At 36.8% G+C, this 19,676-nt stretch overlaps 1 protein-coding gene across 7 annotated transcripts in view; it reads left to right on the top strand.

Moving 5' to 3' along the window:
* CACNA2D1 (calcium voltage-gated channel auxiliary subunit alpha2delta 1) overlaps positions 1 to 19,676 on the top strand; it is a 503,379-nt gene that overhangs the window by 347,712 nt on the left and 135,991 nt on the right. For all 7 annotated transcript variants that reach the window (XM_021689797.2, XM_021689799.2, XM_021689796.2 and 4 more), the window contains exon 7: positions 19,023 to 19,154. In XM_021689797.2, coding sequence (XP_021545472.2) covers positions 19,023 to 19,154 — 132 coding nt within the window. The remainder of the gene's footprint in view (positions 1 to 19,022; positions 19,155 to 19,676) is intronic.

The following is a 19,676-nucleotide window of genomic DNA, read 5'->3' as shown; positions in this document are numbered from 1 at the left end:
CTTCAGATTTTCATTTTATGTTAGTGTATAGTTACTACAAAATTAATCTATTCATATAATCATACAAATACCCAGAAGAATCCCTGAGGATAGGAGTCTATCAAGGAAGGCTATATTTACATATGTGTTATATCTGCACTTAATTTGCGTTTGGTATAAATAGTAAGGTATAGATTTCAATGTAAAAGAGTGCCAAATATTTAAATTTCATTTTTATCTTAAATATATAACCATAAACTGGTCTTAACTATGATTTATACATTTCAAAAATGATAAGTTTTAAAAATTTCTAAGCTGTATTGAGAATGACACTAAAGAATTTTCCAGAAAAATAAACTGTTTGAAATATTCTGAAAATTGAAATATTTAAAATACCATTTCAAATCTTAATCCTGATTTTACTTTGTATAAATGCACATATGTATACATTTCACATATGTATAGCATTTGAGTGTAGAACTTTTTTTTTTTTTTTAAAGATTTTATTTATTTATTTGAGAGAGAGAGAGAGCTCATGAGAGAGGGGAGGGTCAGAGGGAGAAGCAGACTCCCTGCTGAGCAGGGAGCCCGATGTGGGGCTCCATCCCAGGGCCCTGGGATCATGACCTGAACCAAAGGCAGACACAACCTACTGAGCCACCCAGGCACCCCAATAACAGGAGATATTAAAATTTGGTTTAAAAAATAGTAAATTTCCTATAAAATGGTAGATGGGTTCCAACGGGTGGAAAGATCACTGGGCACATCTTTGGAAGGAAGGGAATACATTTGCATTCAGGAGCAGCTTTGAGAATTACAAAGAAATAGTAAGTTGAACTGCAATGTCATTATATTTGGAATTTCCAAAGGCATAAAAAATGTATTTTCTGTCCTCACACACACACACACACAAATTTGTTTGAAGTTTGACAGTGACTAGAAAGGCCGTTATAACTAAATGCTTTTTTTTTTTTTTTTTAAAGATTTTATTTATTTATTTGACAGAGAAAGACACAGCGAGAGAGGAAACATAAACGGGGAGTGGGAGAGGGAGAAGCAGACTCCCTGCCGAGCAGGGAGCCCGATGCGGGACTAGATCCTGGGACTCCGGGATCATGACCTGAGCCGAAGGCAGTCGCTTAACCAACTGAGCCACCCAGGCGCCCAACTAAATGCTTTTAAAATGAATCAAATGGTATTGATTATGTGCATTATAAGTATACAGGAGTTTAAATGGGTGATAGAAAAATATCTGGTGCCTATAATGATGCCCATACACACATATCTCTACCTTCTTGTAGAAGGTATTGCTACTTTTTTTAAGGATATGTAATTTTAAAAAGTAGAAAAAATTTCAAAAAATTTAATAAAATACAGAAGCATTTTTTAAGAAGTGGAATTATAATTGATACAGAAAATTCTATTAGTTTCAGATATACAGCATAATTTGATACATGTATACATTGTGGAACGATCACATTAAGTCTAGTTATCTATCACTAAGCAAAGTTAAAAAAAAAGAAACTTCTTTCCTGCAGTGAGAATATGAGCAGGATTTCTAAGCTGTATTTAGAGAATGACACTAAAGAATTTTAGTGTCAAGATTTACTCTTAGCCCCTTTCAGGTATGCAGTGCATTGTTGATGGTAGTCACCATGCTGTACATTATGCCCCCATGACTTAATTTATAACTCAAACTTTGTATTTCTTGACCTCCTTCACCCACTCACCTGGAACCCTCCTCCCTTTGGCAACCACTTATCTGTTTGCTGTTTTATGAGTTTTGTTTTGTTTGTTCATGTGTTTTTTTTTTTAGATTCCACATATAATTGAAATTATATGATATTTGTCTTTGGTTTATTTCACTTATCATAATATACTCCAGGTCCATCCATTTTGTTGCAAGTGGCAAGATGTCATTCATTCTTTTTATGGCTGGGTAATATTTCATTGTGAAATATTTTATTGTATACACACACACGTCTTTTTCATTTACCTGTCCATAGACACTTGGGCTACTCCCAGACCTTGGCTATTGTAAATAAGGCTGCAGTAAACATAGGTGTGCAAAGATCTTTTCCAATTCATGTTTTTGTTTTTTGTTTGATTGGTTTGCTTGGTTTTGTTTGTTTTGTTTTGTTTGGATAAATACCCAGAAGTAGAATTGCTATCTATTGTAAGGTAGTTCTATTTTTAATTTCTTTTTCTATTTTTAAGTTTTTTGATGAACCTCCATATCGTTTTCCATAGTGGCTGCACCAATTTACATTCCCATCAGTAGCACACCGAGTGTTTGCTTTCCCCCACATCCTCACTAACACTTCTTTTTGATACCTGCCATTCTGACTGGTGTGAGGTGATATCTCATTGTGGTTTTGATTTGCATTTCCCTGATGATAAGTGATGCTGAGCATCTCTTCATGTGTCTGTTGGCCATCTGCATGTCATCTTTGGAAAAATGTTTGTTTAGGTTCTCTGTGTTTTAATTGGATTGTTTCTTCTTTTTTTGTTTTCACTGAGTATTTTCGATATTACCCCTTTCCAGATACACAATATTCAAATAGGTTCTTGATTTCAGTCGCTTGCCTTTTCATTTTGTTGATGATTTCCTCCACTGTTCAGGAGCTTTCTAGTTTGAGGTAGTCCAGTGTGTTTTTGCTCTTGTTGCTCTTGCCTTTAGAGTCAGATTGAAAAAATTCTTTTTTTTTTTTTTAAAGATTTCATTTATTTATTTGAGAGAGAGAATGAGATAGAGAGCATGAGAGGGGGGAGGGTCAGAGAGAGAGGCAGATTCCCTGCTGAGCAGGGAGCCCGACGTGGGACTCGATCCCGGGACTCCAGGATCATGACCTGAGCCGAAGGCAGTCGCTTAACCAACTGAGCCACCCAGGCGCCCCAGATTGAAAAAATTCTTGCCAGGATTGACCTCAAGGAGCTCACTGCCTATGTTTTCTTTTAAGAATTTTATAAATTCAGATCTTACATCCAAGTCTTTAATCCCTATTTTGAGTTAATATTTGCGTATGGTGTAAGATACTGATTCAGTTACATTCTTTTTGCATGTAGTTGTCCAATATTTCCAAAAGTATTTACTAAAGAGACTATCCTTCCCTGCTGCATGATCTCGCCTCCTTTATTGTAAATTAATTGATCATATATACTTGAGTTTATTTCTGGGCTCTCTTCTTCTGTTCCATTGATCTATGTGTATGTTTTTATGCACAGGTTTTTGGTTTTAAACACAAAATGTTGGCAATGTCATATTTAGGAATAAGAGGTAAAAGGGCAAAGAAATGGGAGATTGATACTTGAGTAGAATAAATATAAGAGAATTTTGGTTGAGTCAAAGAAATGAAAAGGCTTTGCTTCAGATTGATTTGGAAGGCCAGAGAAACTGACAAATAATAGAAAAGATCCTGGCTTCCATCAGTTTGATACGGAACACAAAGTGACAAGAAAGTACAGGCTTCTTTTAAAAACATGAATAAGATTAATATCAAAGAAAATACATTCTGGGAAGATTGACAAAATCCATTTCAGTAAGCCATCGATGTTTGTATCAGAATGTTAACTGCATGTTTAAGATTAAATGGAGTTTATTTCTAACAACTGCCTGATTTTGTTTTATGAAACCTAAGACTTGAAAGGTCTTGATCTGTTTGTTACCTCCTGATGCTCCATTTTCCTGAAAGGTTGATTGAAATTTTCTTTTTTGGAATAAAAATGTGGTACGTTTCTCCATAAACAAATCTTACCACTCTTGCCTTCTGATGAATCAGGGTGGTTGGCATTTGTGCATTCAGAGCTGATGCTGATTTAAACCATTTCTGGGGGCACCTAGGTAGCTCAGTCATTAAGCGTCTGCCTTCGGCTCAGGTCATGGTCCCAGGGTCCTGGGATCGAGCCCCGCATCGGGCTCCCTGCTCAGTGGGAAGCCTGCTTCTCCCTCTCCCACTCCCCCTGCTTGTGTTCCCTCTCTCGCTGTATCTCTCTCTGTCAAATAAATAAAATCTTTAAAAAAAAAAAATAAACCATTTCTGAAAGTTAAAGGTTGTAAGTGAATTGGGGCAGAGAGCCACACATTGATGGTGAGCATGTTCGGCAATCTCAAGTGTTGTTACAATACATCTACGACTGCTATGGTAGAACTTTATGGTCCTTTTTTTTTTTTTTTTAAGATTTTTATTTATTTATTCATGAGAGATAGAGGCAGAGGGAGAAGCAGGCTCCCCGTGGAGCAGGGAGCCCGATGCGGGACTCGATCCCAGGACCCTGGGATCATGACCTGAGCTGAAGGCAGATGCTTAACCGACTGAGCCACCCAGGCGTCCCAAACTTTATGGTCTTACAAGCCCATGTAATCATCGAGCCTCTGTCTCCTGAGGCCCTGTAAGTGTAAAGACCCAATCGATGACCTCATTCTGAGGGAGGCGGAAGGGAATTGCTGCTTCTCTGAGTATGTAGCGAGCATTAAAGTGTTCTACAGACAAGAGGGGCAAGCGTTGTATCGCTGGGTACCTGATTTAGTCAATAACTATTTTAAAAAGCAAAATTAAAAAAAAAATGCATTAGAAGATGGTGAGTTTTTATTGGTTTCAGTATCTTTATTTCCTCTCTGAATGGACTGTGAGGCATGCATAGATACATGGGATTTGTCTTTAGTGCATTTATTTTAATGCAGATGTGAAAATCAGATTTGAAAGGCACATTTTTGCTTTTCATTAAAGGAAAACTTTAGGGGCATCTGGGTGGCTCACTCAGTTAAGTGTCTGCCTTCAGCTCAGGTCATGATCCCAGGGTCCTGGGATCAAGCCCCACATGGGGCTCCCTGCTCAGCAGGGGAGTCTGCTTCTCCTTCTCCCTCTGCCTGCTGCCCCCCTGCTTGTGCTCTCTCTCTCACTCTCTCTCTCTCTGACAAATAAATAAAATCTTTAAAAAGATGGAAACTTTAGACACTAAAGCATTCTGCCCACTGATTTCCTTTTATGGGGAAAGATGTTCTTGTTTATGAGAGGTCCACATTGTTTCCTTTTGGCAATATCTCTTTGATAAGTAAAGCTCTTTAGTACTTCAGCATCTGTAGAGCTTATTGGTGTCAATAACTAACTTCATTCAAACCAGTACTTTGAAGTGTTACTGAAACAGTGACTCCTCAACCTGATTCTTCCATGTAGCTTTCATAGCTAAGCTACAGATTCGATTCTCTAATTGCCTCTTGAATAACCCTTTTTAATGGATATCTCACAGGCACAAACCTCCCCCCCCCCGTTATGCTTAAAATTGACTTCATCACTGTTGTCCCAAATATCCCCCTTGCTCCAATGTTCATATCTTTGTTAATAGTGCTATTCAGGCCCAAGCCAGACCAGTTCTCTTTTTTTCCCTTTTTCCTATTGTCTGTCACTACAATCTGCAGATTATTTCTCCTCTTCCTTTTTTTTTTTTTTTAAAGAATTATTTATTTTAGAGAGAGAGAGTGAGAGGTGGAGAGGGGCAGAGGGAGAGAAAGAATATGTCAACCAGAGTCCCCATTGAGTGTGAAGCCTGACACTGGGCTTGATCTCACCACCCCGAGATCATGATCTGAGCCAAAATCAAGAGTCGGACACTCTACCAACAGAGCCAGCCCAACACCCCTCTCCTCTTCACTTTTGAATCTCTTTGCATTTCCCATATGTACCACTTTTTTTTTTTTTTTAAGTTCAGACCATTATTATTCCGCACTAACCTGACCGTACTAATCTTCTCTCTTGTCTTCCCCCTTCACATCTGTCTTCTAAACTACATTCAGTCTTACATCATACTGGCTTCTGAGGGAAGTCTCAAGTGCAAATATGCTTATTTTGTATATCAGCTTATATGTCTTAATTCTCAGAATAAATTTATTTTGTTTTTAGTACTTCTGGATCATCATAACTGTGTGTCTCTAATCTGTGTGGTTGTCCCACACCCCCCTTTCAACCATTTTGAATAACTTCCAGCTCCTGGAATGCCTCTTTAAAAACAAAACAAGCAAACACACAAAAAACCCTGTGCCCTTCACGGGGTGATCACTGAATCAACCACCTAGCCCTCCTACCACGTCTCCACTCCTCTTTAAAACTGTATTTGCCACTTCCTCCAGGAACTCGGGAGTGACCACTGCACTTTCCTCTGACTCTCAAAAAAACATTTCCGTAGCTTCCAAGGCAGGTTTACTGTCAGTAGAGTCTGGGACACAAAAGCAAAATTTGATGTAAGCTGCTTTGATTTATATCTCTGTCTTCTCTATTAGATTTAGAGCAACTTGAGAAGAATTTTCACAACTTACTCGATTTTAATTCCAAGAGGCTAGACAAGGATTATTAATGAATGTTTTTTGAATGATTGAATACAGTGCTGGCATTAGACCCTCACCTCTGTAGGATTTCATTTATTGTAGTAAAAGTGCCCAAACCATTTTTAATCTATTCCGTATTCTTTTGTGCCTCATGTATCTGTTAAGATATTTTGGCGTTGCAGGAAAACTATGTGAGTTTTTATCCTTGAACTACCATTCTAGCTTGTAAAGCCATTCTGTTGCTCTCTGTGAATTTCCTATTTGTCAGCATCATTAGTATCTATTATCTTCTTAGAATGCTTTATATCAGTCTTTCCATGGTGAGTAGTTTGTCATGTCTCAGCTTAAAGTATTTCTTCAGAGAGGGGCGCCTGGGTGGCTCAGTCGTTAAGCGTCTGCCTTCGGCTCAGGTCATGATCCCAGGGTCCTGGGATTGAGCCCTGCATCGGGCTCCCTGCTCTGCCGGAAGCCTGCTTCTCCCTCTCCCACTCCCCCTGCTTGTGTTCCCTCTCTCGCTGTCTCTCTCTGTCAAATAAATACATAAAATCTTTAAAAAAAAATTTCAGAGAGAATATTCCTGACAGTCCAGTCTAACATAGCCACCCAGTCAATCTCTGTGACACCCCCAGTTTCAATTATTTAAACAGGAATAAACAACTCTGATAGGCTATTATTTATTCAGGTGTTTATTGTGTGTGACTTCTAGGATGTTGCAAGGCTTGACTGTTGGAATGACCCTCTAGCTCTGAAGAAAGAGCCTGCTAACTCTGGCCCACAGACCCACCACTTATTTTTGTAATTAAAGTGTTATTTATATATCTATTTTTATTTGAGTATAGTTGACACACAGTGTTACATTAGTTTCAGGTATGCAACACAGTGATTTGACAAGTTTATACGTTGTTATGTTCACAAGTGTAGCTACCATCTGTCCCCATACATCACTACTATTTATATATATATTATTTGTGTATATATATTATTTATATATATATTTATATATATATTATTTGTATATATATATTTATATATATATATTATATATAATTTATATATATATTTATATATATATTACATATAATTTATATATATATATAATACATATATATGTATGTGTATACCACATCTTCCTTATCCATTTCTCTATTGATGGACTCTTAGGTTCCTTCCATATCTTGGCTATTGTAAATAATGCTGCAATAAATACAGGAGTGTATATATCTTTTTGAATTAGTGTTACTATTTTTTTTTAGGTAAATATCCAAAAGTGGGATTATTGGATCGTAGAGTATTTCTTTTTATAATTTCTTGAGGAATCTCCATACTGTTTCCTATAGTGGCTGTTCAGTTTACGTTCCTATCAACAGTGTACAGTGGTTCCTTTTTCTCCACATCTTCACCAATCCTTCTTTGTCTTTTTAAAAAATTTTGGCCATGTAAATAAAGTGTTACTGGGACACAGTCAAATCATTTGTTAATGGATTTGTTAATGTGTTGCTTCTGGCTGCTTTTTTTCTATAGTTTCAGTGTGAGCCGTTGTGACAGAGACCATGTGGGTCATAGACCTAAAAATATTTCCTGTCTGGTCCTTCAAGAAAAATATTTGCCAGCTCCTGCTCAAGGGCTTAGATAAGTGTCTGACACAGAAGAGGAACTCAATAAATGTTTGTTAAATGAGTATATGATAGAAATTAGGTGAGTAAGAAATGAAGCACACAAATTGGGAGATACTTAATAGGAAGCTTCTTAGATATTTTTGTTGACTTAAAGGGCTTCCTAGAAACTGGGCTACAGTGTGTATACCAGCTTCTTCAAAACATGGGTGTTAAAAGGGGTTGATCTATTTCAGAACTTTAAGTGAAGCCAAAGAGACAACCAGAATGATTCAACTTCTCCAGTTCAGATGATGATAGCACTTACCTATCATGTTGGATCAAAGGGACGAGAAGGAATTATTGGATCCCTTGTACCTGCTTAGAATGTAGCCTAATGAAGGTTACACTAAAAATGTTTCACCCTTTACTGAGAATTACCTCTTTAAAAAGGTGACCTAACACATGAGAATACAATTAATATATGCAGTCTTTCATTTTTATATTTGAATTAAATTATAACTGTTTTTCAGTACTCAACCATGTTAGTCATGACTATTCCTTGGATGCCTACTATGCATTAAATATAACATTATTTTCATTTTCCTAACAACCCTAGATATCCTAGGTACTGTTCTCTCCATCTTCTACGTGAAAAACTAGAACCCTATACATTTGTATAGTTTGCCCAGTGTTGGATAACTGTATATTAAACACAGAATGGCCCCATCCCATTACCTCTTCCACTATATTCTAGGCATTGGAGGAAAAATAAATAACATAGTACCTACCCTAGTAATGGACAATATATAATTGGAAGTGTGCAAATAAACAAGGATAGTGAAATGTGGGAAGCATGTGATAGAGGTCAACAGAAAAAGCTGTAGGAGAGTGGGGAGGTTTATACTCTGCTAAATGGGGGGGGGGGGGGGGGGGGGGGGGGGAAAAAAACAAAAAAAGGGGGGGGGGGGGGGAGGTGGGGTGGGAAAAATCACAGAAGACCCTGCAGAGAAGGTGATGTTGGCTGTGCTAAGAAAGTAGGGAGGAGGTTGACAAATGGGCATGGGAGACCAAGTCCACAGAGAGAAGACAGTATGTGCAGTGCTGTGGAGGTGGGCAGCAGCACTGTTTGCTCGGAGAAGGGCACGGATCTCAGTATAGCTTGGGTTTATGGCAAATGGAAAAGCAATGAAAGACCCAACCGGGAGATTGGGAACACAACCAGGTAAGATCACCTTTTATGAATAACTGAAGATTTATAATTAGGGAGGGCATTTGCAGAGTAGAACACTGTGGCAACGGTGGGAAGAATGGGTGAAAGTGAGGCGGAATTGGAAGTCGGGAGACTATTTGAAGGTTATTGCTGAAGACCTAAGTGAATGTGGCCCTAGAGTAAGGGAAGATCAGTACATAGGAGGTGGAACCGACATGACCTGGTCCTTTACCATCTTCTGTTACATTGAACAGATCAAAAACCTTTAAGCCATTTGTAATAGTTTGTGCAAATTACTTGTTTTGAGCAAGTGTTGAATCGTTTATATTTTAAAACTATATCAAAATAGCTTGAGCTTCTTCCCCAGTTTGACTTTGATAAATTTAAGCTTTTGTGGGATATGTAGCTATGATTTATTAGTTTATTATTGAACACATGATTGATTAAGATAGAAAAATAATTATTTCTTTATTATTAAATTATTTGCTGAACAACACAGTAGCCAGGACTGATAAATACAAATTTCATGTGGCAGTGACTGTAACATGTACGTTAAAATCTGAACAAATCATGTTCAGTGTGTTGTGAGCATCCTGAAAGCTGACAGTTGATGTATTTTTGTAGATGTCTATTTGTATAAATACCAAAGTATGTCCTAAGGGTTCTGCGGGTATGTATGCTGGATGCATGGGGACAATTCTCTATTCACGTGCAACCAGAGCTACAAGGATGTTAACCTCACGTCTTAGAAATGATGTTAGATTTGATTCACAAGTCTGTAACAATCTACTTCAATATCTTAGATTTGTTTTGTTTTCACCGTGAAGCAGTGCGTGATGTTTCAACCAAGTGATCGCTCTTCTTGATTCTAGTCAGCTACCACATACTGTGTTTCAGTGCATCTGCTCTTTGCATCCTAAAATCACCGGGCAACTCTCTGTTCTAAAACCGGTTGACACAAACCCCTAAGTACCGGGCAGGCTGTGCCTCGTTGACAGCATCACCCTATTCCCCAGGAGCCTTGTTATTCTTCTTCTTCGGCCGTATCTTGTCAGCTCTAATACTTCCCGGTCCTTCTTAGTGAATTCAGCAGTCCCATTTTACACGGAGACACTGAATTGCCTTACAGTTAAGCAGTCTCTGAGCAAAGGCAAGGGATTTCCCAGGTCTAATTGGGTCTGTAATTCTCAGCCTAAGTTTCCTCTCCGCTTGACCAGAACTATGTGTGCATAACTCCACGTACACGTGTGCATGTGTGGCTTCTGGTACATATATTAGATCTTATATAATTTCTTCTACCAGAATTTTAGTGTGTCTTTGCTATATTCAGGGCTGTGTTCACCAATGTGGTTTGATTTCAGGAGTGCTGGAAGTATCCCATTGTACAAATTATCTCCTCACCCAAATTAAACTACATGGTACCTTAAATGATAACATGAGATGTTTTTTTCTTCTTTCAGTTTGCATTCTCTTACGTCAATGGTTTTGGAAGAGTTTGCAGACTGTTTTCTTCATGTAATGTAAAATGAAGTAGTGTTGTTGGCCATTAATTTGGGGCCAAAGTGAGAGTTCCTTGAGGCAAGGGGAGAATACAAGGTTTTAATTCCTCATCCTAGTGGTTTAGCAGCTCGATCAGAATTGTTCCATCAAGATATTTTTATTTTTGTATTTTCTTTTTTAAGATTTGAGAGAGAGAGAGCGAGAAGGAGAGAGAGAGCACAAGTCGGGGGGGGCAAAGAGAGAGGGAGAGAGAATCTCAAGCAGAGTCCACGCTGAAAGAGAGCCCAATGTGGGGCTGGCTTTCAGGACCCTGAGATCATGATCTGAGCTGAAATCAAGACTGAGCCACCTAGGCGCCCCCATCAAGATATTTTTAAAAAATCATTTGTATGCAGGATATTAAGAAGTAAATAAGATAATGATAAGGACTGGTGATATTTATTGTGCAGTTACTAAGTGACAGTGTTCTAAGTTCATGTAATCTTCAACATGGCTCTGAGGCAGACGCTCTTATTAGTCCCATTGAGCAGGTGAGGAAGATGAGGTTTGAGAGAGGTTCATTTTCCCAAGATCAGATAGTTCCTTCTGGCATCAAGACCTGGGGTCTATGAGTGGGAAGGCAGTCAGTGAGAGTAGTCTTTACTTACACTACGTGCATTCACATACTAAATTCATAAATGCTAAGTATTCAGAGGAGAGCATCCCACCAGGAAAATATTGTATGTGTTAAAAAAAAAAAAAAAACAAACCCTCAATTTGAGGTTTTTAAAATTTGGTCTTAATTGAATATTCTCATATGGCTCCCAACTCCATTTGAATGGTCTCAGAGTTTATTTTTTTGGGACATACCCACATTTTATTTCACTTTTAAAAGTTTAGATAAAAGATGTTTAGGGCATTTGTAGGTATTTTCATTTCTTCAAAATTTAGCAGGCTCTGTGTTTACTGAAATATAAAGCTAATATGTAGAAATAGGTATTTAACTTTTTTTAACAATTTTAATTACAAATAGTCAAATTTATGATAAAAATGACTGAAATAGTATCAGTGGGAGCAATTGGATCTTCTTCAGGGAATTACTCTAAAGTTGCTGGTTTGTATTTACAAATTAATGTTTTTACGTTTAAAATGATATTTCAATCACATTCCAATGAAGAATACCTCATCATGTGAGAGCTTCTAAATATAGCAGACGAAGGGAAGTGGCTTCATTACAAAATGAATAGAATTACAGTCTCATTGCTGTATATAAAAGGAATGTTACTGTTCAAGTAAAATAACTGACAAGACTAAAATAATATGCTGAGCAATAGAAGGACGCTTTCATCTGTGTCAAACAGCTAAAGGAGATATGTACCATACAGGTTTTTAAACAACTGAGGAAAGAATTGTAATCATAGCCATTGTTCATGGATTGCCTTTTATTCATAAACTTGTTGGATGTTCACACTAAGCCTGCAGATCATCTAGGATCCCTGCTGTATTTGTATTTTTTTTTCCCAGATGAAAACAGAAGCATTAGGAGCTAAATGATTAAAGTAGCCTATTGGACCAGTGATAAAAGCTCTTGGCTACCAAATTACTAATCATTTATTTGGTCTTGATGATAGTAGAAACGGAAAAACTTAGAATGCCTGAAGGATAAAACAAAGATTTTTCCTTGTTTCCTATACTTAAAATATTTCTGAAGCAGAATCCCTACATGCCTGCAAGAAAAATCTTACAAGTAATTACCATTTTATTGAAAGTGACATTAAAATCCCTCAATTAATAAACATCACATTAGATCCTAGTGTCTTCCATTTCCCTTGCATTATTCTTATTTTCTGTAATGACAGAGTGGATTTCTTCTGAGCTCCTTCTATGCACGCCACAATTTGCAGATTTCATTAAAGCAGAACAGCTGGGTTCTGGGCATTAGCCAGGTGCTCAATCTATGGGAAACTAAAGAGAGAGGGAGTAAGGCCAGGAATCTCAGTAATACGGGCATTAGAGAACTGACAAGGACAAGGGCCTTTTAATATTTGTACCAAATTCACTGTAGGAGTAAGGCTTGTCTCCTCATCAGGGTCCACATGTGCCTTTGGAGCCTTCTGTTCAGCCTTCCGCAGTGGGAGGTAGATGCTGGTGCCTCACACGTGATTAGAGAGATGAGATTTGGTCTTCCAATCTCCCTGTGCCTTATTAATCTTTCATTTACACTGGGATTAGATGAGATTCTATTAGCCAAATCCACTGAAAAGATTCGTTCATTTTAATATTTATGCATACTGTCTAGTCCTTAAAGTGGATTCTTTTTGTGTGTGTACTTAATTGGATCAGTGGGTTTCTGGTTATTAACATTTTTCTTTTTAGAGATGAAGTTGATGAATAAAATTAGTGACATCTGGTTCAGCTCAGCTGTTAAATATAACTTTTAATAACTGCCTTATGTATTATAGGATAAAATGAACATTTGCTATAAAGATAAAATCAGTTTAGTTTAGAATCACAGAGTAAGCATTGACTCATTAAAAGAAAAATAAAGCAAAACTGTAGTATTCTGTGAATGTCCAAAAACGGGGGGTGGGAAAAGGTGATATTTAGTGGCACTAAAAAGTAGCTTTGAAATCCTTACTTCCTCAGGTATGAGAAGACTGTATTAGAATTTCTGAGACTAAAATGAAAATTTGTCCAATCCAAAGGATATGAAAATGTGGCCCAAAGTATTAATTTGCTGTCATGAAATACTCTTTTTAAATTATATTAACTTTCACTTTGAAGAAATTTTGTTTTGTCTTTTTGTTGACACTGTTCGTTGAGACTATTGCTTTTTAAAAAGTGCATTGAATGTCCTGTGTATAATTATAGTGGTACTTGAGCAAGATTTCCGAACTTGGCATTGTTGACGTTTTGGGCTGGGTAATTCTTTGTTGTGGGGGTCATCCTGTGCATTGTAGGATGCTCACAGCATCCCTGGTCTCTCGCCACTAGATACTAGTAGGCTCTCACGCTTCTTGACAATCAAAATGTCTCTAGGCATTCCTGACCATTCCTCGGGGAGGAATAGCACTCTCAATTGAAAAACACCGTGCCACAAAGGTATGGTTATTTTTTTTTACATTTAAAATTTTAGATAATCAGAGCTACACATATAATGAAAGCTTAGAAGTCAGTTGCTCATAAACAGTACAAATTTTAGAATCTGACACAATTGAGTGCTATCTCTACAGCTCTCGCTGTGTTTTTTATCAAATTGAACACCTTTCGTAGGTTTTATTTTTATCATAGAAAAAAGGAGATAATATTAGTATCTCAAAGTGCCGCTCTAATAGTTAAATGGCAAAAGGTATAGAAAGGGGTTAACACACTTGCTGCCACAGTATGTGCTTAATTAAATATCACTGACTTTATCAGTGGGAATAGTTTAAATAACTCATCATACCAATGTTACCTAAATGCAAGGCTATAATAGAGCAGTACTATTAGTTAAATGGAAATAGTATATTAAACATTTTGGCCAGTTCTCTAGTTTTGTTTATTTAACTGTAACATATTTAGCGTTGTTAAACAAAGGTAATTTTAGTATCTATTTTGTTTCATAGCTTTAATATCTACAGGTCTTATCAAAGCCTTGTCAAAACTATCTTGTGTTTTATAAAATACATTTTTGATGCAGACTTAAAGTTATATTTTTAAAAATCCTATGTTTTTTGTTTATTTTGCTAGCTTCTGTTTCATTTGAAAGATGTAGTTGGCATTTATGGGCATTATAAATAATCTTAAGGCTTTTCAAATAGTCATATGGTGCTATTAAAGCGTGGTGAGGCCCTGAAACTTGACTAAATCAAGAAAATGTATTCAGATTTAAAAGGGAGCAGTAGTGCGACGCTTTATGGGTTGAAATTTATGGAGAAAAATGGGCTTCAGAACTTGTTGATGATTCTGTAATCCATGTCATAAATAAGATGTAGATTTAAGTCATGTATCTTAGAAGAATTAGCAGGAAATGTAAGGTACTTCTTTTGTGCTGTTACAAATTAGATTTTTCTTTGTTCCCTTGAGAAGCCAGATTGAACAATAGAAAATTCTGAAAGAGAATTGCTGAGCACCAGGGCCATGTTTTTGAAAACTAAGCACAGGAAGAACAGAGATGTATGCTGGGCATTCTGAATCAGTTATGGGTGAAATCCTCTCATATCATTCACAATAGAAGCCCCCAAGTCAAGGTTGACTTTTCTAGCATTCACGACTTCTAACAGGCTTAGCCTTGCACATTTATAAAAGACTTATTTTTTTTTGCAAAATAAAACATCCTAACAAAGATAAAAATCTCCATTTCTTAGAAGTGGGCATAAAATGAGCCCTAACTTTACTCTTCACACAGCCATAAGACACTTAGTTAAGTTCATTAGTAATTGGCACTAGGTTCAAGGCTAGATCACTATTGACCAGTTAGTCTTCCACAGTGGAAAGAAAAAGGTAGGCCACTCGTGTACTTCTAAGATCTGTTCAAGCGAGAAATTCAAAGTTTGTGTGAATGAAAACATTACTAGTTTGGGGGGAGCAGTGAGTGAATATAGCATATGTTAAATAAAGCAATACATACACAATGTGTAATTGAAAATATGAACTACGATATAATTTTTTTTTTAAAGATTTTATTTATTTATTTGAGAGAGAGAGAGAGCACAAGAGGGGGGAGCGGGAGAGGGAGAAGCAGACTCCCTGCCGAGCAGGGAGCCCGATGTGGGACTCGATCCCGGGACTCCAGGATCATGACCTGAGCCGAAGGCAGACGCTTAACGACTGAGCCACCCAGGCGCCCGAACTACGATATAATTTTAAGCATTGCTGAACAACTATAGAAAAGTAGAGCTATTATCTGTGTACTTAAGTATATCTGTCTAAATAAAAGGATGAAGTTCTGTTTGGGGCCAAGAAATATTCCAAGATTTTTTTTTAATAATTTATTCTGAAATTCCTATGTAAAATATTTTTTGGCTACCAATTTATATCATTATTTCTTCAGTTAAATAAAATTCTTTGCATTTTGATTTTCTGTAGACCTCCAAGTAAAGACTGTGACTTACGGAAAAGTAATTGCTTTGAAAAGTCTTTGTAATATACAATGACAAAGGGAAACAAAGTGTTGAATTCTAGTGAGTCAGGATGCCACATTGACTTCTTGAGAGTCGAGTCTTTATAAGAATGAACAGTACATTTTCATATTCCTATTAAACAGTAATATTTGTTGAAAATAATTTTCTGAGGTATTTGGGCTCGTTTTATTTTTTTTTTCATCATAGAAAGATTATGTTTTATATCATTTAAGTACTATGGTCATAGGGAAGTAGACGAGACTAAAAATACTGGTTGAGGACAGATAGGCACCAGCATAACCACTTACCACTGGGTAATATGAAACAACAACAAAAAAATCTAATAGTAACTTTTAACTTTTCTAATGCACCAGTTTTTCTACAGAGTTGTAGCCAGAAGAATTACTTAAAAACATCTTCCTAAATAATGTCTACTTATGAATTTAAGTAGGAGAGAGCGAAAGAAAAAAAAAATATGCAGGTAATTATAATGGAAGTAGCAGGGGAAGATAATAGGTTCAGGAAATAACATAAACTTCTTTTTAACACAGCCAATATTTTGCATTAGTTTCATTCTTCTGTCATCTGCAGATTACCCAGTTATTTCAGTATTGTTTAGCCTGAGTTATGCTAATGGCATAGAAATGGAGAGATATGAGACACCTTAGTGATTCTGGAGAAGCTATTTCATTTTATAAGGTTAAGCAGATAAAAGTCTGTTCATTTTAGGAACCCAGTTTAAGAAACTAAAATAAGATATGTGTATTAGTCAAATGTAATAGCGTGGATCAGAAAAATATAGCCAAATAACCAAGAAGGATCGAAAATGCATTCATACTTTTTGGTTTGTTTTGACGCTTTACATATTTAATGCATTTTTAACTTGTTCAGTATAGTTTGAGAAAAAAATGAATTTCTAATGCAGCAATTTATTTTACTTTGTAATTTTGGTGTTTTAAGGAATTGGAACACTATAATTGAATGAATGTCTCTCTAAAGTTCTCTGATTAAAGACTGGACCTAACTTTGCACTTCCACGGCAGATTCTTTGATTTTGATTTCTTGCTTCGGACATTCAAGTAAAGATAATGAGTAATAGAATAATGATGGCACTAAAAAAAACTTGATAAATATACGAGGGCAAATGGAAGCATCTGTATCCTTAATCTGGAATTAAGCCCTGCACATATGATAGGTATACAGTACCATTTCTTACATTTGAACAAAACTTAAAATCAGTTCAAGTGTCTGTTATTACAGATTCTTTATGTCCTTGGCTCATTTGCAGATGAACAAGTTTTGAGAAAAACATTTTGATATCTACTTCAGTAATGTCTTGCCTGAAAAGGAATTTTCAGATATATAAACTGCAAACTTTAAGACCCATCACCATAATACTGTTTCAGAGCTTGACTTGTCCCCCAAGTACCTAAAAGTATAATTAACAGTCAGCATATCAAAGCCTGATACTTAGTAGTTGTTATCAAATAAAACTAAGAAAACAATTAGCCTTGAAAACAAACAAAACTTTATTAAAAATAGATATCAGTTGTTGCTTAATGTGAATTAAAGAGTGAAGGAAACTGAAGAGATAGCTAGAATAGATTGGCAATTAATGAAGTGTATCTGGATCATAAATAAACAAGATTATTTGTTCAGTAGAATATTACTGTAAAATTCATGAATGTTTAAAGAAAAGTACAATGTTCCTCTTCTGTGATGTTTTATATATAACTATAAATATTCATGAATAGTATTAGTTCAGGTTATCTATGTGAATATAAATTTTTATATAATGGGCCACTTAATGTTCATTGGATCATGCTTTTGAATATAAATTCACTAGTATCAGACACATCATGGTTCTGACCCAGCTCATGAATATTCACACACACAACTGATCTTTCTGCAAGTAATCACATCCATAAAGATGGAAATCTTGTTAGCTCTGAATAATGAGAAATGCATTAGGATGCCGATCCCAGGACAATTTCACAATACCCTTGTTTTCATTTTTTTTTTGTAAATGATAAATTTTAAAATATAAACACATATGCTGTGCATCTTTCTTGTTAGAAACTCTTCTTTTTCCTTTACAAAATATTGGGCTCGATTTAACCGTGACTGCATTTGCTTTCTTAATTTGCTGTGGTCACAGAAAAGAATAGAAATTAAGAGGTATCTCTGGTCCTTATCCCACACTCCTTTCCACTGTTTAGGCTTGACCATAGATTCTCAAGTGCACAGTGGTCCAATGTCCTGATCCGCTGGGGGCACGGTACATATTTTCCATATAAAGGGGGAAAAAATATGTGAGATGATGTATGTCATCTTTTTGTGTAAAGGGAAAATAATATTCTAAGCTAAGTAGATGTTTAATATGTTAGAAATAAGATGCTCTGATCATGGAGGCCCGTAATTATAAATTATGCTAAATCCCACATTGTGATTGCTTCTCTTTAATTCTAATGGATGGCATGTGTTTTTAATACCTATCCAAGTTCAATCAGTAGTTACAAGTAAAAGTCAAAATCGATGGCCTGGCCCTTATTAACATCATTCTCTAATATTTCATTGAACTAACCAGAGAAAAAGAACTATTGCTCGCAAAGGTAGTAGTAAAGCATCAGCTACTTCCGATTTCTAACGTCGGTATTGTCAAGCCTCTGAATGAATTTTCTCTTTGTCAAGATGTATACATTTGTTGTTGTTGTTGTGTAAACAGTTGATAGATGATGTTAGATGACAAACATCTTTTTTTTTTTTTCCCCAATTCCAGTAGGGACCAAATTATGTTAGTGTGTTACAGAGATTCATCAGTAGTTGAGGGGAGTGTGGCCATTAAACTGTGTCCTCAGGTGTTCTGTAGGTTTCTTTGGAGCTGCTTCAAGGGGAAGTATGCCCGCCCCCCACCTTCTCAACCAGGAGAGCTGCTATTGCCTGTTTTACGTATCACAGTGGCTCTCAACAGGGAGCGGTTTTATTTGTATTCTGACAATGTCAGAAACATGTTGCTTATCACAGCTTGGGGGTGGGGGGGGTGTGGTACTGGCATTTAATGGGTAGAGGCTATAGATGCTGCTAGACATTCTACAAAACACAGAATAGCTCCCACAACAAAGAATTACCCAGCCCAGAATGTCAGTGTGGCCTCCATCATATAAACATTTGTTTGGAGAAATAATTCCATGTCTAAACTTGCTGACAAACCACTGGGTTAGGGCACTTTTAGAGCGAAAGTGATGAAAAAGTTTAACATAATTTTGCAAATAAATGAAGACAGATTCAATAAGTAATTATAAATTTGAATTTTTCCTTTTTTTTTTTTTTTTAATCAGCAACAATTGTGTTAAATGAACTCAACTGGACAAGTGCCTTAGACGAAGTTTTCAAAAAAAATCGAGAGGAAGATCCTTCGTTGTTGTGGCAGGTGTTTGGCAGTGCCACAGGCCTTGCCCGATATTACCCAGGTAAGTGCTCGGTGACTCCATAGGCATCAGATAAAATGGTAAGTACCACACTTAATATTTCCTGATATTTCTTTTTTTTTTTTAAGATTTTATTTATTTGCAAGAGAGAGAATGAGAGACAGAGAGCATGAGAGGGAGGAGGGTCAGAGGGAGAAGCAGACTCCCCGCCGAGCAGGGAGCCCGATGCGGGACTCGATCCCGGGACTCCAGGATCATGACCCGAGCCGAAGGCAGTCGCTTAACTGACTGAGCCACCCAGGCGCCTAATGAAACTTTATTTATTTATTTTTTTAATAAAGATTTTATTTATTATTTGACAGAGAGAATGAGAGAGAGAGAGCACATGAGAGGGGTTAGGGTCAGAGGGAGAAGCAGGCTCCTCGCTGAGCAGGGAGCCCGATGCGGGACTCGATCCCGGGACTCCAGGATCATGACCTGAGCCGAAGGCAGTCGCTTAACCGACTGAGCCACCCAGGCGCCCCTCAAAAGAGCCGTCTTTTTTTTTTTTTTTTTTTTTTTTAA

Source organism: Neomonachus schauinslandi, chromosome 12 (genome assembly GCF_002201575.2).
Source record: "Neomonachus schauinslandi chromosome 12, ASM220157v2, whole genome shotgun sequence".
NCBI lineage: Eukaryota > Metazoa > Chordata > Mammalia > Carnivora > Phocidae > Neomonachus > Neomonachus schauinslandi.
Note: the sequence above shows the minus strand (reverse complement) of the source record. Positions and strands in the feature narration are given on the sequence as shown.